A 25,867-nucleotide genomic window follows, 5' to 3' on the forward strand; every position below is an offset into this window, starting at 1 on the left:
ATGACTACATCTTTTAGCTTCTCGCAAAGTTAGGAATGGGCTGCTTAAAGGTTAAGTAACTGGTTTAAAAGGAAGCTATAAGTCTAAATTCTAGGAAGTAATGATGACAACCATGTTTCTAAGTGACCCTTTATTCTATTGGTGACTATAAACTTGGTTAACTTATGTTGTAGTTAAAGCGTCCATTATGAGTATGGCATCATCTTGGAAATGAAAGCCACTATGCAGAAATCAATGTGAAATGTCACACATTTAAGCATGTTTTTATTCCAACTAACATACTGAGAGGACATGTTCTTAAAACAAGACAGCTTTTTTTTTTTCTTGCTCTAGCAGCCAGTTTTAGGGCACCCCCCATTTGAGTGTTGGTGTGAATTGACAGAAATATTGATGCAATAGATGGACATGCCATGGGGATTTACCTAGAATCCCTGTTTGTGTTATTGACTTGCACTATCTGGATTTTTTTAGCTTGTTCCAAAATAGACTCTTTTGGTCATCAGGTAGATTAATATTCCCACTTGATATTATAATTCTGTGGATCTGAATATACCCAAATTATGATGAAAATATTCAACTTCAGTAACATAGTTAACTTAGTGTTTCCTACATGCATGCTAATCTCTACAAGGGTTCAGTGGCCTACCAGGAGCGGAAACAGTACTCTGGGGGTCTGCACTACAAATATTTGATACTTGTCAGAGATTCCACATAAAACCTAATGTACCAGGAATACCTTTAGTTTTTATTGTACCTTAATGGACATACATACCAAAGAACAAGACAATGCCCTGTCTGTACATCATCCCCCGCCAAAAGTATCCGTGTTGCCGTAAGATCACTTACTAATCCAGTTCAACAATCATTTCATAGTAGTTTACTATAGCCACTTCTGGGATAACTATTTTTATATGGGTTCCTCCCAAATCAGAGCCTGAGATAAAAAGTTCAATGCAAGTACCTCTAGGAAATGATTGTGGAAGCAGGAGTGAGGGAATGGAGAAAGTGAGATGTTACCAAGTTTGTTACTGAAAGACATCTGAAAAGCAGAAAATGCCTCCAAAATTGCCCATCAGAAAAATAAGAGGCTGGCTCTTGTCACTGACTGAATAATGGAGTCCCTAATCCCTGACTGTTTGGTCCTAAGTTTATAAAATCTCAGAGTATACTTTAAGAATAATGATGGTAATAGCAACTTCTCTATGTTTTAAGGCATAAAAATGGTACTGCAAAAGGCCTCCTTTGATAACAAAGAAAAAACTGAATAACAGCATCTATGAAAGCAATAGATGCCAAGACATCAGTCTGAGCCAGGGCAGAATGAAGGAGATTTATGCAGACAAGACCATATTAATCAATCATTCTTGTACAGTGATCACAAGCCGGTATTTGGCTTATCTGCTCAGGCTTAAATGATAAAATAATGCAAGTAAACATAGTGATAAATGTAGGGGTTAGATCATATATGGCAAAGCAAGTGTGACATTAGATTGGGAAATTTTGAGATAGATATTTGGGACTTAGATTATGCATTTTGATTTGGATATCATGGGTCACAGGTTATATTCAACTATTTTAATTTATTTCAACAGTTTAGACTTTAAATACACCAAACTTATTTTCATATAAACTATAGGTGTAAGGCATATAAAAGTAAAGCATCTTACATTGCTTCTGGGTTCATTATGCAGACAGCTCCAGAACACTGGCATTTGTCAATGTCATCATAAGCTATTCCCATACTAAGGCTCAGTAATTGAGCTATAATGACTGCAAGTGATTCCAGACTTAGGGTTTTGGGGTGCTGAAAAAAAGCACACAAGTGCACACTAATATTTTATGAGATAATTCATTTACTGGGAGAATAATGTAATTATTAAAAATAGTGTCATGACAAAATGGAATAGAGGCTTCTAATATGTAACCACAGAAGTGCCATCCATGTTGACTCAACTTGTTACAGGTACCATTATCAATATAAAAAGAATATAGTAGCAAAATCTGAAATTTTACCAAAAATTAAATATATAGTTCATTTGGTGGCACCAAAAGAAGATAAAAATTGCTCCAATAATTATATATAATAATAATTATAATCATATTTATACTAACTAAAAAGATTTAAAGATATACACATATACACAGTGTCAAATTATTAACAAATTGTGCCCATTTATAATTTGATTTTTTAGAGATAATATTTTATATCAATGTTTTTATATTATGTTTCATAAAAAAAATAATAAATTAACCCATTGAATTAATTTATATTATGGTAATAATGACTGATAATGAGAATGCTGACTTTCCTTCTGGGTTCATTATGCAGATAGCTCCTGAGCCCTGGCATTTGTCAGCCATCATAAGCTATTCCCATACTAAGACTATTTTCAAAACCCAAAATGCCTTTGTCATTTTCTTTTTGTAAATGTAAGATGCTTACATAGAACATTTTGACCATACTAGACCATAAGAAGTTTAAGAAAAATCCACACATCACACTAGGTCTTCAAATATATCTAATAACACTTTTGTGAATATACTTCAAGAGAGGTTTCCAGGAATACATTTTGGTATATTCTGTTTGCTTCTCTAAATCAACTTTCCATCATTTTCCACCTTGCTCTCTAGTCAAGATGGCACCAAAGGATAATATCAAAAGGTTCTTTCCCCCCTGCTTTACTTTGGTCTGATGGGGAGGACAGGGTAAGAAAATTTTACTAGCATCATTGTCCAGGTGCTTATGGCTGTCTGAATTCTTGAGTGTAGGTCTCTACTTTCTGTGACCCCAGTAGAATGTCTCTGTCCTTTCCTTCTCGCTTGGGTAACAAATTAAATAACTTTATTACTATCCCTGAGACACTGCAAAGCCCCTACACCTTGCATGCACATTGATAAATGGCCCCTTTATCAAATTACCACAGTTGAATATACCATTCACTTTTAGATAGAAAAAGAATAAGAAGATAAAAGAGGAGGAGGAAGAAGACAAGAAAGAGAGAGGGTAGAAGCTGGGGAAGAATGGAGGTGAAGGGAAGAAGAGGGGGTGTACTTGATTCTATGGAAAAGAAAATGAAGGATTCTGCTAAAGTTCAATAATGTAAATAACAAGATATTATAAATAGTAGCATAATGAATAATAGGGTATATATTATTATTATAGTTATTTAAGATTTTTTTGTTTTGTGTTCAGGATATTATAGAAAAGGTGTGGCCGCCATTCAATCAATGTAGCTTTATAATTGTTTCTCTTTCTCTATGACTCTTGTTCCTTGCTATCTTTTATAGCTCAGTAAGATGAAAACAAAAACATCCAAAAATTTCAATTTAGTCATTTGTATAAAAGTCATCTCCTACACGCCCATGTGCCATTTCTCCTTTATTCTCTCTTCTTACTAGCTCATTTACTCTGGTCTTTCATCTTATTGTGAAATTAAAGGCCCAGTGCATGAAATTCTTGCACGGGGGTAGTGGGTCCCTCAGCCAGGCTTGCACCCTCTCACAATCTGGGACTTCTGGGGAATGTCTGACTGCTGGTTTAGGCCTGATCTCACAGGGATCCCTCAAGGATTGGGCCTAAAGCAGCAGTTGGATATCCCTCTTGCAATCAGGGACTACTGGCTCCTAACTGCCCCTCCTTCCTGCCTGCCTGATTGCCCCTAACCACTCTGCCTGTCTGCCTGGTCACCCCTAACTGCTTGCCTGCCTGCCTGTTTGCCCCTAACTACTCTGCGTGCCTGCCTGATCACCCCTAACTGCTCAACTGTCTGCCTGATGGTTCCTAACCACTTCTGCCTCAGCCCTCAACACAGCAGGTTCACCAGGAAGGTTGTCTGGAAGAAAATCCGGAATGACGTCCAGAAGATCATTTGGCTGTCCGGTCTAATTAGCATATTATGCTTTTATTATTATAGATAGAGTCAAATATATGGTTTGTGTTGGAGATGACATTCCTTTGTGGCAATTTGGCATAGGGTTTCTATTACTCAGATAAGGCTTTCATTACAAAATACCATGGACTGGGTTGGTTTAGATAACAGAAATTTATTTTCTCACATTTCTGGAGATTAGAAGCCCAGGTCAAGTTGCCAAAAGGGTTGCTTTCTGGTAAGGCCTCTCTCCCTAGGTTGTAGAAGCCTGTCTTTTCACAGTGCCCGCACATGGCCTTCTTTAGTATATGTATAGAGATAGATATCTCTGCTGTCTTTTCCTCTTTTATAAGGACACCAGTCCCATTGGATTAGAGGCATTCACTCATAAACTCATTTAATCTTAATTACCTCTGTCAGGCCCAGTCTCCAATATATAGTCATATTGGGGATTGGGGTTTCAATAAATGAATTGTAGGAGTACACAATTTAGTCCAAAACAGACTAGCAGCAAAAACTTGAAAAGGTATAAACTGGAGTATAAGAATTTCCTCTGGGATATTGATATGGCTACTTTTGTTTCTAACATAAAATAATGGAAAACTAAAATTATATTTAGCATTGGCATTTTAAAATATTTTGTATAAAAGCGATAAGTAAGCAGACAAGTTTCTTTTGTTGAATCTGCTTACTATAATAGCTGTTAAATAATAGTAGCAGTAGCTGGGATTTATTAAGGGCTTCTTACGTGCCAACCACTAGTATTCCTATGTTGTACACCATATGGTTACTTTCTATAAATATGCTGGTCTGTTTGCTTTGTAAAAACTTCTAGTCTCTGATATTAGAAATCAGGATTCTAAATATGCCTTTTAAATAAAGTTGAATAATACTGTTCAAACTTTCTAAATTTTTGGTCAGATAAATTATCCAAGTATGATTATTTCTGTTAGTAGCTCTTTCAGTGTTTACTTTGCGCATCTTAGTTTGGTATATATGAGTTCATGTTTATTATATATGCTAGTAAAATTTGATTTCTTTCTAAACAGTAAATCACCTAAAAGTAATATCTGTTTTACCTGAAGAACATTTTGCTGCTTTTTACTATTGATACATCAAATTTTGTTTGGTTATATATTTGTTTCTTTTTCTTACTCTTTAGGGTTAAAATTTCTGTAACATTATGTATGGATGTAAAACATATGCATATACATATATGTGTGTATAGAATATTTACTCAAATATATACATTCTTATATGTAGTTTATTTATAATATTATATGTATGTACATACATACACACATATTTGTGAAGTGTGTGTGTGACAAATATCTGCATAACTACTCCACTGTACAAAATATGGGATATTTTTATCACCTAGGAAGTTCTTTCCAGCAAGTTTCCAGGCATTACCTCACCACAATTTGTAACTTCTATTCTCACTTTTAATAAAATGGTTTATCTTTACACATTAAAATGGGATAATAAAGTAAATATTCTTTTGCTTCTGGTTTACTTTATTCAACAGGTTTTGAAATCCATCAATGTTGCATGTTTAATAGTAGTTTATTTTTATTGCTTACATTATGTGAATATACCACACATATTTATCCATTTCATGGATAGGAGAACTCAGTTTTGTTAAAGTGTCAATGTCCCTCAAATTGGCCTAAAGATTCAGTTCAAAATTAATCAAAATCCAAGCAGTTTTCGCTGGAATTGACAAACTGATTTTAAAATGGAAATGCAGAGAATTCAGAATACCTAAATCAGTCCAAAGTAGTAGTAGCAGGGTTTACACTACCGTGTTTGATGGCTTACTATGAAGCTAATAAGACAATGTGTTGTTGGCTGAAGGACAGAAAAACAACCCACCAACAATGATAAAAGAGTCCAGAAAGGAACTAGAAATAAAAAAAGAATACTAGAAAGCTCTTCTCTGAATGCTCCTCTCACAGTAGAGACCACTGCCCTCTGCTCATGAAACACACACTTTCCAATAAATGATGGCATTATTTTACTCTAAATATATGGGGGCTAAACCTTCCTTTAACAGTGGTTCTCAACCTTGGCTGCACATTAGAATCACCTGGGAATCTTTTTAAAATCCTGATTTCTGGGCCTCATCCTCCCGAAATTCTGTTTCTTTGTTACTAATGTTGTGGCCCCACCCCATAACAGAATTTCCAGAGGATGAGGCCCAGAAATCAGGATTTTAAAAAGATTCCCAGGTGATTCTAATGTACAGCCAAGGTTGAGAACCACTGCTTTAGAGAGAATGAGTTCTGTTCTGACTTTGTTATCAATGAAGGCCCTATTTCACATGTGAGTCTTATATTTCAGTGTTTTGACTGCATAAATCAGCCAAATTCCAGTTTTTGAGACTAGGTAATGGCTTGCCAATAAACATAAGTCACATTTTCCAAACTATCATAGGTAAATTTCAAGGTTGACATTTGTGTCTCCATTTGATTGATTCATCTTTTTATATCTTTACTTAGCTTCCCTTGTTCACTGAAATAAGAGTGCTATGCATTGCATCCCTCAAATTCTAGTAGACATTGTACAAACACACACAAAATAAGAAAGTAAATTCCACATGTCAAAATAATCATGGCATTATGAAAGAGGAGCAAAAATATACTAATTTTAAATATACCAAGATTTTCTACTAAAATAAATAATACCAATTAGGGCATTTGATTCTGTTATCCTTCACCTGGGCCCCATAGAGCATTTTAAGGAAATTTATAATTCTCAAAGTTTTATTTTAACCCAGTTTATAATTATGTTTACTACATAATTAAGAAAAATGATCAAAATCTAATCTTGAAATCAAAAGCAATTACTCATTAAATATTGATCACATGCAAATTTATGAAAATTTTCTAAGCCTAAAATAGACCACTATATTAATTTTCTAAAAAGGATATTTTGAACTCATGAGATGAAATGCCAAAAATTGTATGTGTATGAAGTTCAGTGAGTACTTGCTATAGTTCAAACATTTCTCTCAGCAGCAGGGAAAAAGGTTATTATGTTCATTATGCAAATATTAAATACCTAGAAAAATGAATAAAAAATATTGAACTATATATAATCTAAAGAGCATTTCATTTATATATCTTAGCCAAGATTATACCAACCACAGCAATGCCTCCTCCATATTGTCTATCACACATCTTTCCTTGAAAGGTTGCACCAACATAATCTGATTTTTCTCTGTAACTTTAAAAAAACACACACAACACAATCATATAAATTTGTAAAACTAAACACAATTAATATTGTATTTGCCAACTATAAATATATATTTAAATATTTATATAATATATTCATAGATAGTTCCATGTAACATTAAAGTAACAAAGCATAGGAAGTGACTGTGAATGCTTCTTTTGAAAACAATAAAATAGATTTTAAAACAAATATTATAAAGTCTATTATCAGATGGATTTTTTTAACATGAAGATTCAGTTTTATGTAGTATTAACTAAAAATTAAAATATTCCTAAAAGATCATAATAAGATAATTAAGTAAAATTTTTTAAAATTAAGAAAATAAGGCAATGTAGTTGATAAATAAAAAGATTTACCTTATAGAGTCATGCAAAGTTATGGCATACTTGAGGGGCAGAAAGTAACATAAAAGATTATGATTTTAAAATATATAGGGGCCCTGGCCAGTTTGGTTCAGTGGATAGAGCGTCGGCCTGCGGACTCAAGGGTCCCAGGTTCGATTCTGGTCAAGGGCATGTAACCTGGTTGTGGGCACATCCCCAGTAGGGGGTGTGCAGGAGGCAGCTGATTGATGTTTCTCTCTCTTCGATGTTTCTGACTATCTATCCCTCTCCCCTCCTCTCTGTAAAAAATCAATAAAATATATTTTAAAAAAATAAAATATATAGGGTGTCTCCAAAAATGTATACACACACTTTGAATAATTATAAAGGCAGTGTTTATTAAAATACATTTCATTGTAAAAATTGAGCTATCAACTATTTCTGTTTGTATACATTTTTGGAAGGGGCCCCTGTATGTATTATTTTATTTAATATAAATATATATATAGATTCTGGACATTAATAAAAAACAATAAGCTTATTAAATAGAGAGTTTTATACTTTTTTAAAGGAAGCATAGTGTGAATATGGTATATTAGAGATGTTTAAATACACAATTGTGCTTCCATTTCCTTGTTATTTATTATTTCATTTTATGGAAATAAAGCATAAAAAGAAGCCCAAGTTACTATATTCTTAGAATTCAGGTACATTTCTTCAGATAAATATTATTAGTATTTTATGTATAGTTAGGGACATTATACAATAAGGTAAGAAGGCAAGAAGGCATATGGTAACAAGTTTGAAGGAGTAAATTTTAAATACAAACAAATAAATACAGTGATATCAATAATTTTATAAAACCCATGTTTTGAAAAATAATATTCAGATGATGTTGTTTATAAGAAAAATGGCACAAGATGTCTTTCTCTAAAGACCTTTGAACTGTCAGAAATTAGGTCAAATATGTTTTCTTTATATAAGATTTAGTAATGCCAAGATATGCTTACACTAGTAAAAATGCCATGTCATGTGGACGCAAAACAAGATAAGACCTTTTCCATTTTAAAAATTTGTGTAATAATTCATTAACATCTCCTGTTACTGGCATTTTATTTTCATCTATCCAAAGCTCCAGTGAAGACAGAATTATTGTAATATTAAATGAAGTAAAAATCTAAAATAAAACACATAAAGAAAATATATTCAAATATCATGGTCTAAATAGATTTGGAAATTAGGTGTGAAAATAAACACTATCCTGAAGACAAATATTAAACAACTGAACTATAAATCTGTTTTGAATCTTATAATATAAAAAATACATACTACTAATGAAATAAGTTGTAATTAATGTTTGAAAAGCCTGTCCTTAAGCAAGCCCTACCTCAAGTGCTAAATTTAATTTAATCCTTACAGTAACCTAATTAGGTATCTACAATAATTATTATTTCTATGAAATAGTTAGAAAACAAATTTAAAATGGTTATATACTTTTCCTTATTCACACAAGATATGTATTCAGGCAGTGTCATAACAGAAACTATGGGAACTTTTTAAGTATCACAAGCAAATGCAAAAGTTCTAAAAAGCAAACACTTACAGCATTAGTCAATCCAATTAATTGAAAAATTTTTTGAGTGACAATAGCCGTATCAGAACCCATATGAGTATACTGAAAAAGATAATCGTACATTTTAAATCTAAATATATATTGCTTAATATTTAATTATTGTTGTGTTGTTTAAATTTTAATATAATGAGTTTGAAACGTTTTAAGTAATTATTTGTTTTAAAATATAAATTATTATAGAAATAATATGATATTTATGCAGTGTGAGAAATAGGATATATTAAAAAATTAAAAAAAAAACACCTTACAAACTCCCCAAAATAGAAGAGAGGGACACTTCCAAAGTCATTTTACAAGGCTAATGTTACCCTGACACCAAAACCAGACAAGAACACTACAAAAAGAGAAGATTACAGGTCAACATCTCTGATGAACATAGATTCAAAAATCCTTAATAAAACATTGGTGCACTGAGATCAACAGCACATCCCAAGAAACTAAAAACACCAATCAGGAAGGATATATGCACCCCTATGTTCATAGTGGCACAATTCACCATAGCTAAGATTTGGAAGCTGAGTGGATTAAAAAACTGGTACATCTACACAACGGAATATTATGCTACAGTAAAAAGAAGGAATTCTTGCCATTTGCAACAGGATGGATAGAACTGGAGAGCATTATGCTAAGCGAAATAAGCCAGTCAGAGAAAGATAAATATCACATGATCTCACTCATTTATGAAAAATAATGAACAACATAAATTGATAAATAAAAACAGACCCTGAGACAGAAGCATCTTTCAGACCGCCAAACCTCAGAGGGAAGGTAGGGGAGGGTGGGTGTAAGGGGGAGAGATCAACCAAAGGACGTGTATGCGTGCATATAAGCCTAACCAATGGACACAGACACTAGGGGGGTGAGGGCATGAGTGGGGTGTTGGGTGGCAATGGGGAGATAAGGACACATATGTAATACCTTAATCAATAAAATAAAATAAAATATAAAATAAAAATAAAATAAAAGGATCTTACACCAGGTACAAGTGGGATTTATTCCATGGTTGCAAAAATGGTTCAACATTCACAAATCAGTTAATGTGATAGAACACCAAATAAAGGGAAATGTCACATAATTATCTCAATTGATGCATTTTGCAAAATTCAACATCTTTTCAAAATAAAAACTCAACAAAATATGTATAAAAGGAACATGCCTCAACATAATAAAAACCATATGTAATAGGCCCACGGCCAAGATCATAATCAATGGTGAAAAGTTGAAAACTTTCCCCATATAATCAGGAACAATACAAGAATACCCAGTCTCACCACCTTTATATAATATAGATTGAAATCTTACCCAGAGAAAGTAGGAAGAAAAGTAAATAAAATACATCCAAATGGGAAAGGAAGAAGTAAAACTGTCACTATTTGCAGATATCATGTTATAGAAAGCCCCAAAATCATCATAAAAAAAAACCTGTTAGAACTAGTGAACAAGGACAGTAACGTTGCAGAATAAAAAAACAAATATACAAAACTATGTTTTATATACTAATAGAAACTATCAGAAAGGGAAATTAAGAAAATAATCCCATTTACAATTACATCAAAAAGAATAAAATACATAGGTATACATTTAAGCATAGAGGTGAAGGATTTGTACACTGAAAACTATAAGAATTAAAAAAAAAAACACAAATGAATACAAATATAGTTAATGTTCAAGAGTTAATATTGTTAAAATGTTTCTACTTCACAGAACAATCTACAGATTTGAGGCAATCCCTATCAAAATTTCAATGTTAATTAAGAGTCATAGAACATTTAGGATTGGGTGAAGATGATTTGAGAGATTTATAAGTAAAAACTTCAAAGTGCTTGATGTTACTTATATGTAAATTTTTTTAAGAAATTGAAAATCCCAATATGATAAAATTGTATACTCACTGACTAGAAAAATTAAAAAGAAATATAAAACCAATGGTTAGCAGGTATGAGGAAAATAGCATTTTTAGTTTTAACTTAGAGAGGTAAAAAGTTATAACCTTTTCATAAATTTATAAACAGAATAGAAAGTCTACAAAGGTGTGTCACTTTATTAAACACTAAACTTGCATATCTAATAATATACCCTTCTTTCCTTGATGTTACTATGGATGAATTTACATGGTTATGTGTCGATTACATATCAATTAGAGGCCCGATGCACAAAATTTGTGCAAGAGCCGTGGCCCCGGCCCCCGTCTGCCACTGCTGTGTCCGGAAGTAGGGGGGTGGGGGGAGGGAGGCCTCTGCTACCTCTGCCACGGTCTGGCCTGCTGGGGTTTTGTCTGGAAGGAAGGACATCAGGTCTAATTAGCATATTATGCTTTTACTATTATAGATAAATCTGAAGCAAGCAGAAAAAAATATAAAATTATAAAAATAACTAAATGGACACTCAAGTTGAAAAATACAATAGCTAAAATAAAAACTTCATAAAAGGGGTGTTCACCAGCAGAAAAAAGAATAATTGAACATGATGGTATATCAACAGAAATTATCCAACAGAAAAAGAAAGTAAACTGAACAGAATCATGGACATTAATTTGACTTCATTACGTAAGCCAGAATTTATATAATAGGAGCCTTAGAAGGGCACAGAGATTGAAAAAGGCAAAAAACAAAAGAAAGTGGACTAGCTAGTTTGGCTCAGTGGATAGAGTGTTGGCCTGTGGACTGAAGGGGTCCTGGATTCTATTCTGATCAAGGTCACATACCTCAGTTGGGCTGCAAGCTGCTCCAAGCCCCTGACCGGGTTGGGTGCAGGAGGCAACCAATTGATGTATTTTTCTCACAACAATGTTTCTCTCTGTCTTTCCCTCTCTCTTCCTCTTTCTCTAAAAATCAATGGAAAAATATCCTCGGTGAAGATTAAAAATAATAATAATTTTTAAAACGAGCAAGCAGTAGCTTTAAAAAACAAAACAAAACAAAAACCTTTAGTAAATAATGGCCAAAACCTCCACAAATTTAATGGCAATCATTAATCTACACATTATATAGGCTCAATAAACCAAATAAGATGAAATCAGACATTCACACAGACACGTCATAGTTAACTAACTGGACAAAGGTCTTAATAAAATAAATCTTTAAAGTGAGAAGAAAAAATAATGTATCTCACAAAGAAGAAAAATAATGCATAACAAGATTAAGAGATGACTTCTCATCAGAATCAATGGAGAACAGGTAGAGTTATAAATTTTAAGTACCAAAAGAAAACATTCTCAATCAAAAATTCTATATCCAGCAAAATTCTTCTTCAAAAGTAAAGGCAACAGAAGGGCATTCCCAAATTTTAAAAAAAAAATCATTAATAGCAGAGCTGCATTACTAGAAATAAGAAATAATAATTTAAAAATCCCTTGAGGTTGAAAAGAGATGGCAGAAGACTAAAACACTTATATACACAAAGACAGTCAAGAGCTCTGGTAATGAAAATTGCAAAGGTAAGTATAAAACACTATCCTTTCTTCTCTTGATAAAAAACTTGCAAAAAACAATAATTTAAATTTTGACATTATTGTGAAGACATCTAGTTTAGACAGAATGGTGTAGACTGTTGTCTCCCAGTTTCTCCTAGCTGAGCAAAGCTATGAAAAATGGTAAACCCTGAAATAATATACAAAAAAAAAAGATTATAGGAGGTTTCTAAAGAATGGAAATCAAAGGTACCTGTACAGGTATGCTAGGATCAGAGGAATAACATAGCTACACCACATCCACTGGCAACAAGTAGCCCAGGTAGGGATAAAGTGAGAACCCCACTAACATTCTGATGCCTAGAATCTGTGCCCTATAGCATGGAGTCTTCTCATGACCCAACTTGAAACAACAGGTTGCCTGGACCTAGAAAGAGCCATTGTCCCTGCTGGCAGTATCAGTGTAGCTCTGATAATATAAAACAGCTCTACTCCCTGATGTCCAATGTCTCCTACTCCCACATAGAAACACTAGGCAGAATAACCCTAAAAAGGAACTTCCACTCCCACAAACAGCATTGAGAATGTAAATAGGAATCCCACTGGCACTGAGTAGGCTAGGAAAACACTTTGTACTATGCAGGCCCATCATCTACAATCCCCTACGCAGAGGCAGCAGGAGAACAAGGAAGGCTACTATTCCTGCAGGCAACACAGGCAGGTAGCCATGGCATCTACAAAAGCACCAAGTGAACCAAGACTAAAAGAGTATCATGAAGGCTCTGAAAACTTTTGCCATTAAATACCACCACATGACTAGGTCAATACTGATGTGCTAATAAAATTAAAACGAAAAAATTAAGTAGAATCCAGAATCTCATAACATACTAGTCAAAATGTCCAGAAAGCAGTTGAAGATCACTTGTAGCAAAAAGGAGTAAGAACTACTTGTGAAAGTGTCAGGAAGATGACAGATGGTGAGATGCCTGAGGCAAGAGATTGTAGGTGAGGATATACAGCAGGCCATGAAAGGCCCTGAGGAGAAGCTTGGGTGTTTATGACTCTTTGGAAAAGTGAGATATTCAAAAGCAGTTCTGTATATGATGAAATAAGAAAGCTCATCAAGACATATGCTCAGTTAAGACCTGAGAACGTCCTAAACTTCCACCTCAGCTGACCCCTAACTTGAGAGCAAGCTTAACTAATCATTAAAGGACTGCCCTGGCATAAAACCAATCTGCAAAATCTGAAAGAAGTGTTTGTTTTTTTCAAATGCTGAATTTTCAACCCAAATCACAAGATTCCTCAGTCAGGTGTTAAACTAAAAGTATCATAGACTAGGGGCTTAAACAACAAATGAATCTCTCTGTTCTGGAAGCTGTGAGTCTAAGACAGAGGCTCCAGGAGATTTGGTATCTTGTAAAAATCCTCTTCCTGGTTCATAAATGACCATCTTTCCTTCTTGGCAGAAAGGTGAAGGAACTTTCTGGAATCTTTTTTATAAGGGCCAAATCTCCTTGATAAGGGCACCACCTCCATGACTCAAATCACTCTCAAAGGCCCCACCCTCCAAAAATCACCACATTGTATTAGGTTTTGATATGCATTTCAGAGAAACACATGCATTGTTTATATCAGGAGGGAAAGAAAGAAAGGTAAAGAAAGAAAGAAAGAAAGAAAGAAAGAAAGAAAGAAAGAAAGAAAGAAAGAAAGAAAGAAAGACCAAAAATCATGACCCAAAGGAACAATATAAAGTGGGAGAAACAATCCTTGAGGAAATGCAGACGTACCGAAGTCTTTACAACAATTGTCAGAAGTATGCTCAAAGAGCTAAAGAAAAACACAGACTAAGGGAAATCTGGAAAATTACATAGAAACAAAATTACATCTAAACAAAAAAAATATAGAAATTATAAAAAGAAACCAAATAAACTCTGGAGTTATAAAATGCAATCATTGAGGTGAAAATTCACTAGAAAGATTCAACAACAGATTTGAAGAGGCAGGACAAAGAATCAACAAACTTGAGGAGAGGATAATTGAAATTCTAGAGTTTAAGGACCAGAAAGAAAAAAAAAAGAGGGACTTCTGAAATATCATTAAGTAGAAATAATATATAAATTATAGGAGTCACAGAAAAAGAAGAGAGATTATTTGAAGAAACAAATAATTGCTAATTAAATTGACATAAATCAGAATATACTTACCAAATTTTTTTCAACTACAACATGCATTTCTATATAACTAGAGAAATCTGTAGGTGACTGAAAAAAATCGACATGAAAGTTAAAGAATTACTTAAATATATTAGTGTTTATCACTACATCAATTCATTGTTGAAAAATCCAAATTTATATATATTTAAATAATATATATATATATATATATATATATATATATATATATATGTATATATATATATATAACCAAAGCTAGGTGTCAAATAATCATTTTCAGAATATTTCCTTGTCACCTCTTTCACAGTTGATCCACCATTTAATTTACTCAGAAAGTAACTTTCCTTTACTATCAATTCTCTATATTCTCATTGGTTTTGAGCTATCTATATTATTTGCTTTCCTGAAAAAAACACACAAAAAAAACCCCTTCCATTGACTCCCATTATAAAAGATGTGATTTTTTTATTAGCTTACATGATGCTATGATCCATTACTATGTGGTATGGTTTTATATATGATGCTGAAAGTGTAAGGAGCATTTCTGTGTTTAGAGGGATGATATTTTAAATCACTGCAGAAAAAGGTGAGCAACAGCTATTCAAAATGAGCAACTCTCACACTGCACCATAGATGCCTCAAGATGAGTTTCTGGTTATGATATCATACACGTAGATCATAGTGGTTAAGTTAGGCAAAAATGTAAAGCCCGATGGGATTTGAATTCTGCCTTAATATTTATATGACTTAGACTTTGCCAAAATATGAGGACAAAGAAATAATTATCTTCATGATTATTATTACATGAAGATTATTGTTATGTTACCTAGGAGGAATGCACTAGGGAAAACTTGTAAGATAAACTTGTGAACTCTTTAAGATTATAGTGTCAATAATTCAAAATACCTTGTTACTAGAATAGCATAACTACAAACACTGGACAGATCTCTAGAAGCAGAAAAGGAGGATAAAATTACAGAAATTGAGGACACTTTTCTTATATTTATTTTAACGTCTACAGATTTTCCATTTCACATTAAAGTTTAAAACCATCCCATATTAGTAAAACTATTTTCTTTAGCATATTAAGTTGAGCATTGGAGAATAAGAACTATGGGATTTAGTAGAGATCAGAAAAATGATGATAATAGTAATTTAAAGAAAAGGGAAAAGTTGAGAAAGATCGGTAAGACAAAATTAGGGCTGATTGAGCACTCATTTTTGCCCACTATTTCTTGGCCTAACCTTGGAGGTTTCAGGGTTTTGTTTTAAAAAATGCAGATGAAATCCCCTTATGGTCTAACCAGTTTTTTATAATTTGCATTAAAAATTAAGCACCAAATATTTCATGATAGTTTGCTTATGGGACTCAATCCTCTCATTAAAGTCCTTAAACAAGGAAATAACACCACGTTACTGGAGGATAAACATAAACACAAATTAATTGAGATAAACAATGTATTAATGGATTGAAGGATCCAAACCATGTCTTTGTTTTAACCAACATGTGTTGGTTGTCTAACATTGCCTGAAGTAATCCTTGTTCATGTTCTCTTTGAGATTGGGATTGATTATACTTAGTTAATAATATATTCATTCATTTAATGAACAATAAGCCTAAAGGGTGAAGGTACAGTCTATTTTAACCCAATACATTTAAGACAAAGGTACATAAAAAAATGCCAGGAAATGTGTCTGTTGAAGGGTAAGCAGGTCCAAACAACTCAAAAGCCATTTTATAGAGTAAGAGAATGTGGTTATATAAGGGGAAAAAAATTGCTTAGCTAAGTATTATGTAAAGACTAGAGGCCTGGTACATGAATTCATGCACAGGTGGGGTCCCTTGGCCAGGCCAGTGATCAGCCCTTACTCAGTCCCTATTGGGGAGATTTGGGCAGTCAATGAGGGGGGGAGGGATTGCGGGACGTTGGCTGGCCAGCGGGGGTCGAGGGGCAGAGGGACTGTGGGAGGTTGGCCTGCCAAAGGGAGGTTGGATGTGGGAGCGCACTGACCACAAGAAGGCAGCTTCTGCATTGAGCGTCTGTCCCTTAGTGGTCAGTGCGCATCATAGTGACTGGTCGACTGGTCGTTCGGTCCTTTGGTCATAAGGGTCGGCTTAGGCTTTTATATAGAGAGATGGTAATGGGCTGAATCCTTTTTTCCTAAGATTAAGGCAAGACAGAAATATCTCTTCTCACCTATTTATACTGAACATTATACTCAACATTATACTGGAGGTTCTAACCAGAACAATTAGGCTATTAAAAAAATGAAAGTTATCCTAATTAAAAAGGGAGAACATAAACTATCTTTATTCAAATTGACATGACTTTAAAATAGAAAATCAAAATCCAATTAAAAAACTAATAAACAATTTCAACAGATTTGTAGAATACAAAATCAGTACACAAAATAAATAATTTCTTAACACTAACAATGAGAAATACAAATTTGAAATAAAAATTAAATGTGTAATAGCATTCAAATAATAAATTTTTAAAAATAAATTTAACAAAATAAGTTTACTTAAAGACTGAACGATGCAAAACAATGCAGAAAATATTAAATAAAATCTAAACAAAAAAGCTATTCAATGTTAGTAGATAGAAATAATTAATATTGTTCAATGGCAATATTTCTCAGATGAATCTACAGAATCAATACAATTCCAGGTAGCATTTTGAGGAAATTGAAATACATTTTAAAATTTGGAATTTCATAGTAACAAGAATAGCAAGAACAATAGCTAAAAAGAAGAATGCACACTTACTGATTCCAAAAATTGATTCAAAGCTACAATAGTAAAAAAGTTGTGGTTCTGGCATAAGAATAAGCGTAAAGATCAATGGAATGTAATTGCAATTGTGGAAATAGTCCCTAACATTTAGGGTAAACTGATCTTTGAAAAAAGCAAGCCATGAAAATTCAATGGAACAAAAATAGTCTTTTTAACAAATGGTGTTGGGGAAATTAGATATTCATATGAAGAATAATGAATTTAGAATCTTACTCCCTACAAAAATTCAATTGAGTCATATGTCAAAATGTAGCTAAAGATTGAACACTAAAATTTATGAAAGAAATATACAAATAAATTTTGTAGTCCTTGTGAGATGGTTAATTTATTTGTCACTTGACCTTGCCACATGCATGCATATATGCACACATACCTACACACACACACACACACACACACACATATGTTGGTTCTGGAAAATTATCAACCTTAAAAAAAAACAAAAAACCTTACCTACTATAGCTGCATATCAGAGAGGGTTGAAAATCAAACTCAGACTCTCATTTCTATGAGTAGGTTAGTTACAGCACAAATTGAATTTCCAACATCACATGGTGTCTACTGTTAAAGTGAAGGTATTAATTGGGGAAAAAATGAGATCGGGAAAATTTGAATGGGGACATATGGGAAGACTCTGATGAATCTGAGGTTACCGAACTCCTAAATTCTGGAGTCTTCTTTGCCAGGGGAAGCAGCTTTTCTGTCCTTGCATAAGGAAATTAACCCTGCATCTTAAGGAAAATGTGATAGCTGCCCCTGAGGCAGTTCTCTTAGAAGACCCTAGTGATTCTCCTCAGCAAATATCGTCAATATTTATATAAATGTCATATTTGTTATATCAAAATTTTGACATAATGGATATGGAGAAAGGAGTGTACCTGCAGACAATGAAGGTATAGATCATAGGGTGGAAAAGCAGTGTCAATAACAGTTAAAAATAACAGCTTGTAGTTCTGGAAATTTGAATGATTAGTTTTCAGACTTATAATATAAGTCACAAGGTTTCTGGCACATCTAGCACATCTATCTATCATCTATCTATCTATCTATCTATCTATCATATTAACTAATATAAATAATTTGTCAGAAAAATATTGTTTTTATTGATGAATAGTAATAGCCATACAGTTACTTAAATAATCACCTACCTGTACACTTTGTATTTTAAAGGGCAAGTCTCTTGGATCAATATCCTCCTCAGTATATAAAGAAGCACCTGTATTCTTATTATTTACTTGGTAAATCACATGTTCAAAACCAACTGAAGGTTCCAAGGGCTCAATTCCATAACTTACATTTTCAAACTGTAGTAAGCCCCTATGAATTTCAAAACACATTTTTAAAAAAGTACATAAAATGCCATTTAGTCAAGTTTTAGTTGAATAGAATGTAGATAATTTTCAGTCTTAGTCTTAAGTGGTAAAGTGGAAAAAAAATTCCTAAGTATCCACAAACTTACTGAGTGGCACTGAATAGTAATGCAATCGGTATTAGCGTAGCTATTGATATTTCATGGTCTCCAAATCTATCAAAAATCTTAATTCAGAATAAAGGTAGAAAGGATTACAAGAATTTTCATATTATGCTTTTCCTAAAACAGTTTTCCACAATAAGGCATGGCTCACGTTAGAACCCCTGAATATAATTTAACTTTTTTTTAAAGTTATTTCTGAAATAATACTCCATTTTCTCATTATAAAATTATATATCCCAACCTGAGTCCAGTACATGTGCTAAGGATCACCATCGAATTTGGATACCCTTCAATATACCCTTGGTAGTAGCAAAAATTCTGAAAAACAAAAGATAAAATACATATATCTCTATTAGAATAACTCATGTTAAAGGTACTATTTTCAAATATTTAAACCAAATGTTAATTTGTGCATATGAGTCAAATGCTTATTGTTTCTAAAATATATTTAAAGGATTATTAGATGAACATTTAGCTCAATTATCCAAATATGTTCCCACAGATTCCAAAAGTTAGTACATTTTCATATTTTTTCCTATTATAAATTAAATATGACATTCTTGGTCATTAGGAACAAGGTAATAATCTTTCAAAACTTATTTTTTCATATTCTATTGACTTAATTTTGCAAAACCAAATAAAATGAATCCAAGAGAAAAATTGAGTGTAACAGCAGAGTAGCTTGCATTGGGTCAACTCCCTCACCAATTACAAATACAAATTCTGGAAAAATAATTTTAAAATCCAGCTGCAAAGGCTGGCCAAAAAAAAGTGAGAGAAGAGAATCAACATTAGAAAGAAAAACATGGTATTTAGTTTGCATTTATATCACCTGAGGGCACCCCCCAAGGCAAGGCCACACAAGGTAGCTAAAGTTCCAACAAAGAACCCAATCTTACTGACCATGGTTTCAAGTTCCTAGAAGTTGAGGTGCATATCCAGGAAAGGAAGAAGGCACAGAGTGAGGCCCCAAAATGTATGTTATTGATTCAGGTGTAAGTTCTTCATTTACATTTGAACTGAGAATATGTGAAAGAGATCTTAAGTCGCTTAGCAGAAACTAAGGGCAGAAAAGCCAGAACTGAGAAGACATTTCGACTATTTCTGAACACAGGAGAGTAGTTTTGAAAGTGGCACCAGGAAAGCTCATTGTCTGGTGGAATAAGAAAGCTCTTTAGACATAAGAATCACAAACTCAAGAATGTATCATTGGATATGGCCAGTATGATCCTATACAATAAAAGCCTAACATGCAAATTGACCAAATTGTGGATGGACCAGCAGACTGATCAGTCACTATGAGGTGCCCACAGGCCCCAGGCCAGCCAAGGTGGATGCCAGTGGGAGGCGCCCCAGCCACCCCACCAGTCGCCCTGCAGATTGGCCCTGATGGCTGGCCAGGCCTAGGGACCTTACCTGTGCATGTGTTTCTTGCACTGGGCCTCTAGTTTTAAAATATTAGATGTGCCCAGCTGGCATAGTTTGGTGGTTGAGAATCAACCTATGAACCAGGAGGTCATGGTTCGATTTCAGGTCCAGGCATATGACCAGTTTGGGGCAGGCAGGAGGCAGCCGATCAATGGTTCTCTCTAATCATTGATGTTTCTGTCTCTCCACCTCCCTTCCTCTCTGAAATCAAATGTAAAAGAAGTAAATAAAATATTAGATGTGTGAATGTGGCTCATAGTCAAGAGAAAAATCAGAAAAAGAGCTAACCCTAAAATAACCCATGGTTTTGGAATTAATAAGAAAAAAAGAAAAAAAGCAGCCCTAGAGGCAGCAGAAGATAGTAGCTGCTATCTTCTGCTACTTAATAGTCACATGGTCCAGACCTCTGGCAGGCAAAAGATAACATTCAAGTTATGAGTTGGGTTTTTAGAGGCATAAGCTCCCCATCTTCAAACTAGCTAATTCAATATTAAACTACTTTTTTTCTTTCTAAACTGCAAATTCCTGCTCAGTATGCCTTTGGGCCAGTGCACACAGGCTGTCAGACTCAAGAAAAAACATTAGGAATCCAGTAATAACAGTATCAGCAAGAACACAAGTGATGGTGGCTGATTCCCTTGCTATGGCAAGTTCTGAATAAATAGTTTTTGCTTTTTCTCATTTTTTGTTTTTTGTTCATTTCCACAAGATATAAACAACTCAACACATCAAAATAAACTGATGGAAACCAAAAATAAAGAGAAAATTTGAAATAAATCAAATAAAAATAGCACATAACATTCCCAGAAATAATAATGCAAACAATAATATATTTCACTATATATTTCTTTATATGGATATGGATGATATAGAGATAGAGATAGAGATAGAGATAGATAGAGATAGAGATAGAGATAGAGATAGAGGTAGAGGTAGAGGTAGAGGTAGAGGTAGAGATAGAGATAGAGAAATAGAGATAGAGATAGAGATAGAGATAGAGATATAGAGATAGAGATAGATATATAGATATATAGATATATAGATAGATATATAGATATATAGATAGATATATAGATATATAGATATATAGATATGTAGATATGTAGATGTATAGATGTAGATGTGTAGATTTAAATGTATAGATCAGGGGTCCTCAAACTTTTTAAACAGGGGGCCAGTTCACTGTCCCTCAGACCGTTGGAGGGCCGGACTATAGTTTAAAAAAAACTATGAACAAATTCCTATGCACAGTACACATATCTTATTTTGAAGTAAAAAAACAAAACGTAGTTTGAGGACCCCTGGTATAGATATAGGTATATATAGGTAGAGAACCAGATTAAAATGCTTAAATAGAATGAAAGCTCTGGTTCCTAAAATTATGTATTAAGATAAATTATTATTTAAAAATGAAGATGTGGCCGAAACCGGTTTGGCTCAGTGGATAGGGCGTCGGCCTGCGGACTGAAAGGTCCCAGGTTCGATTCCGGTCAAGGGAATGTACCTGGGTTGCGGGCACATCCCCAGTGGGAGATGTGCAGGAGGCAGCTGATCGATGTTTCTCTCTCATCGATGTTTCTAACTCTCTATCTCTCTCCCTTCCTCCCTGTAAAAAATCAATAAAATATATTTTAAAAAAAATAAAAAATAAAATAAAATAAAAATGAAGATGTGGAGAATTGACTTCTAGTATGACAACATGAAGAGCTCCACAAATCTGCTCCCTAGCAAACTAAATGAAAATTATAAGTAAACAACCATATAAATCATCTGGAAATGGTCAAAAGGACAAACTGTCCTAAGAGAAAATGAATAAATAGCTCTTCAATGAAACTTATGAAAATTCAGGAAGAAAAATGGAAGCCTGTGTTAATTGGAGCCAAAACAGATCCCCTTTCCCCACCTCCAAGCTCAGGGAGATGTAGCAGGCTGTTGTGAGGATAACATGTCATCCTCTTTTACTGTTAACTGTTTATTTGTTTGTTTTCTTTTTTAGTAAGTATAAAGAGTACACTCTAAAATAATAATAAAGTGTATAGCAAGTAAGTACATAAACCAGTAATATAGTCGTTTATGATCATTATCAATTATTATATACTGTGCATCATTGTATGTTCTATACTTTTATATGACTAAGTTTTTTTACACAATAGGTTTGTTTATATCAGCATCACCATAAACACATGAGTAATGCATTGTCCTACAACATTATGATGGCTATGGTGTCACTAGGTGTTAGGGATTTCTCAGCTCCATTATAAGCTTATGGGACCACCAGTGTATAGGTAGTCCATTTTTGACAGAAACATCGTTACATGGCACATGACTATACTGGTTACATTTGAGGCCAATATTCAACAACTTACTACATTCAGGACATTAATAAAGCATTCTTTGCTTTGCCTTTTTAATTATACATTTATCTTTCATAGTTACCTCCTGGGAGGTAGGAAGTAGAGTTAGATATTAGGTATAGCAAAAGTATGTAAAATTCAGGCATGGAATATTGTGGTTGTATATCTCTTTGTCTCTCTGATACTAACTCTTTTCTCTCTTAAACACACACACACACACACACACATACATGCCACAAGTGTGCACATGCACACACACACGTGTATGTATATATTTGACTATGTATTATTATATATCTGTATAGATTCTTCCATATGTAACTCACATATATTTGCCTAGTCTGTTCAGTGAAATTTAAAGCAATCATTCACCCTCTCTATTATATTTTTTGTTAAAATCTTCATCTTTATCAAAATGCTTTAATTTCAGAGTATTAGTAGGTTCTCCACATAGAGACCATTAATGCAAATGGGAAAAAAAAAAACACACACAATAGGAATTGCGAGGACAGGGTAGAGGTAAAAAGAAAAATGGCATTTCAGGCATGGGTAATTCATGCAATTCTATGAACACTTCTCTATTATTCTTTCAATAAACTATTGACATGCCCGGCCAGCATGGCTCAGTGGTTGAGCATTGAAATGGTCAGGGTACATGCCTGGGTTGCAGACTGAATCCCCAGTGTGGGGCATGCAGGAGGCAGCAGATCAATGATTCTCTCTCATCATTGATGTTTCTATCTCTCTCTTCTTCTCCCTTCCTCTCTGAAATCAATAAAAATATATTTAAAGAACTACAGACTTTATAAAATGAAGCTCCAAGTGTTCCAAATATATGAAAATTTAATGTATTCTTAAATGTGCTTTCAATTCCATATGTATTCACTAGGTCCCTGAAAATACTTCAGAAAAGTATTTAAATTCTCCTTTTCTTCCCTGATTTAGCTTTCCTAACATAAGTCATGCTTTTTCATTTGAAATGTGTTACAACATAGTCAACCCATTGTCCACATAAGCACATACAGTATATGTACATCATCATTAAATAATAGCTTAAAAACATCAGAATCATTTTTGATTTGGATAATCATCTGTTTAATAAGGCTTAGTTAATACATACATAAAAAAAGAAATGGTTAAATTCATGCCAAAACAAACATAACTTCAACTCTTTGTACTCCAGCAACAAGTGGACCCTAAGTAAGGTGATCACAGAAACTCACCTAATAAAGGTAAAACAGACACTAAAATTCATACCTGAATCTGTTGTTCAAAGGGCTTCATATATCCTGTGCCATTATAACCATAAACTCTAAAACTAGGAGGCAAGAAAGCTCTGCAAAATAGAGAGAGTGTTTAGTGAAAAATTTGTTCCCTAAGCTTTTATTTTTAAAATATATTTATTTTGTTACTAGAGGCCCGGTGCACAAATTCATGCATGGGTGGGGACTCTAGGCCTGGCTGGTAATCAGGGCCAATCAGGGCCAGGCCAAATAGGGCTGGCCATCTGGGCCTGTGGGCTGTGGGGAGGGACAAGGGGAGGGAATGCAGGAGGTTGGTCGCTGGCCCCAAAGAGGAGCTAAACTTTGGCGACCCCTGGGAAAGGGGCTGCATCCACCACCACCCACCCCCAGCTGCCTGTCCCAGCCTGAGGCCCAAAGGCCCTGGCAGGGTCAGGAGAGGAGGCGACGGTTGCTGGGCTGAGTACAGAAGGAAAAGACGCTGGATGCTGACGCTGCTGTTGGCACCCCACCACCGCGCAGTTCCCTGCCTACCCCTCCTCCTTCCCTCACTGCCGTGCCACCATGGTGGCCAGGCAGTGGTTTGATCGGGGCCTAGCAGCTGGGGGAAGGGATGGAGGAGGGGCTGTGGGAGGTTGGCCAGCTGGAGGGAGGGACGGAGGGTGGTTGGCTGGCCTCAAGAGGTTGACTGTGGGAATGCACTGACCACCAGGGGGCAGCTCCTGGGTTGAGCGTCTGCCCCCTGGTGGTCAGTGCGCATCATAGCGACTGGTCTATCGGTCATTCCGGTCATTCCAGTTGTTCTGGTCATTCGCTTAGGCTTTTTATTTTATTTTATCTATCTATCTATCTATCTATCTATCTATCTATCTATCTATCTATCATCTATCTATTATAAACTAGAGGCTCAGTGCACGAAATTCATGCATTGGGGTGGGAGAGGTGTCCCTCAGCCTGTCCTGCACCCTCTCCAATCTGGGTTCCCTCAAACATCCCTCTCACAATCCAGGACTGCTGGCTCCTAGCCGGTCACCTGCCTGCCTGCCTGATTGCCCCCCTAACCACTCTCCTGCTGACCTGATTGAGGTCTAACTGCTACCCTGGCGACCTGATCTCCCCCAACTGCCCTCCCCTGCAGGCCTGGTCATCCCCAACTGCCTTCCCCTGCCAGCCCTGGTCACCCCTAACTGCCCTTCCCTGCAGGACTGGTCACCCCCAACTGCCCTCCCCTGCAGGCCTGATCACCCACAACTGCCCTCCCCTGCCAGTCATGTTGTGGAGGCCATCTTGTGATGATGTCACATAAGGGCATGGCACCACCTAGGCTTTTATTATATAGGATAGGTAGGTTAGAGAGAGAGAGAGAGAGAGAGAGAGAGAGAGAGAGAGAGATTCTCTGATTTTGTTTTCATTTTACTCAAAGATCCTATTTGCCAGTCCTACTCTCACACACTTTATACTTTACTGTCAAACTGTCCTTCTAGCATTTTTGTTTTTGTTTTTAATACAACAGGCAAGCTTTTGCCTCAGGGTATTTATACAAGTATTCCCTGGGATGTTCTTCAGCATGGTTCATTGTCTTATTTACTTCAAGTCTTTCCTTATATATCTTCTCAGGGAGGCTTGTATTAATACGTTTATTTTTTTTAAAAAAATCCAAGTTTCCCAATTATCAAGCATTAGATTTCCAAAAGATATTTTTAATTTTTTCTATAGTTTTGCTTAAACATTTTAAGACTCTTCTTAATCTGCTTATTTATTATGTCATTATTAGAATCATCTACTAACCATATGAACTCAGAGATTCATATCCATTTTGTTTACTAATGCATCTCAAGCACTTAGAAGAATATCTGGAAAGTAGCAAATGGTCAATAAAAACTGAACTAATATGACATCAATTTAACAGATTAGATGGACAT

General features: G+C 34.7%; 1 protein-coding gene across 1 annotated transcript in view; it reads right to left on the reverse strand.

Annotated features, from left to right (window-relative positions):
* LOC308512651 (disintegrin and metalloproteinase domain-containing protein 2-like) overlaps positions 1 to 25,867 on the reverse strand; it is a gene marked incomplete at both ends in the record, with an annotated part of 83,012 nt that overhangs the window by 50,248 nt on the left and 6,897 nt on the right. Inside the window, 8 exon segments of the mRNA XM_081082251.1 lie at positions 1,668 to 1,804; positions 7,016 to 7,097; positions 8,443 to 8,609; positions 9,036 to 9,107; positions 14,682 to 14,738; positions 18,597 to 18,765; positions 19,164 to 19,240; positions 23,962 to 24,040. Coding sequence (XP_080938377.1) covers positions 1,668 to 1,804; positions 7,016 to 7,097; positions 8,443 to 8,609; positions 9,036 to 9,107; positions 14,682 to 14,738; positions 18,597 to 18,765; positions 19,164 to 19,240; positions 23,962 to 24,040 — 840 coding nt within the window.

The sequence above is a fragment of the Myotis nattereri genome, assembly GCF_964212035.1.
Source record: "Myotis nattereri genome assembly, chromosome: 2".
In the NCBI taxonomy this organism is placed as follows: domain Eukaryota; kingdom Metazoa; phylum Chordata; class Mammalia; order Chiroptera; family Vespertilionidae; genus Myotis; species Myotis nattereri.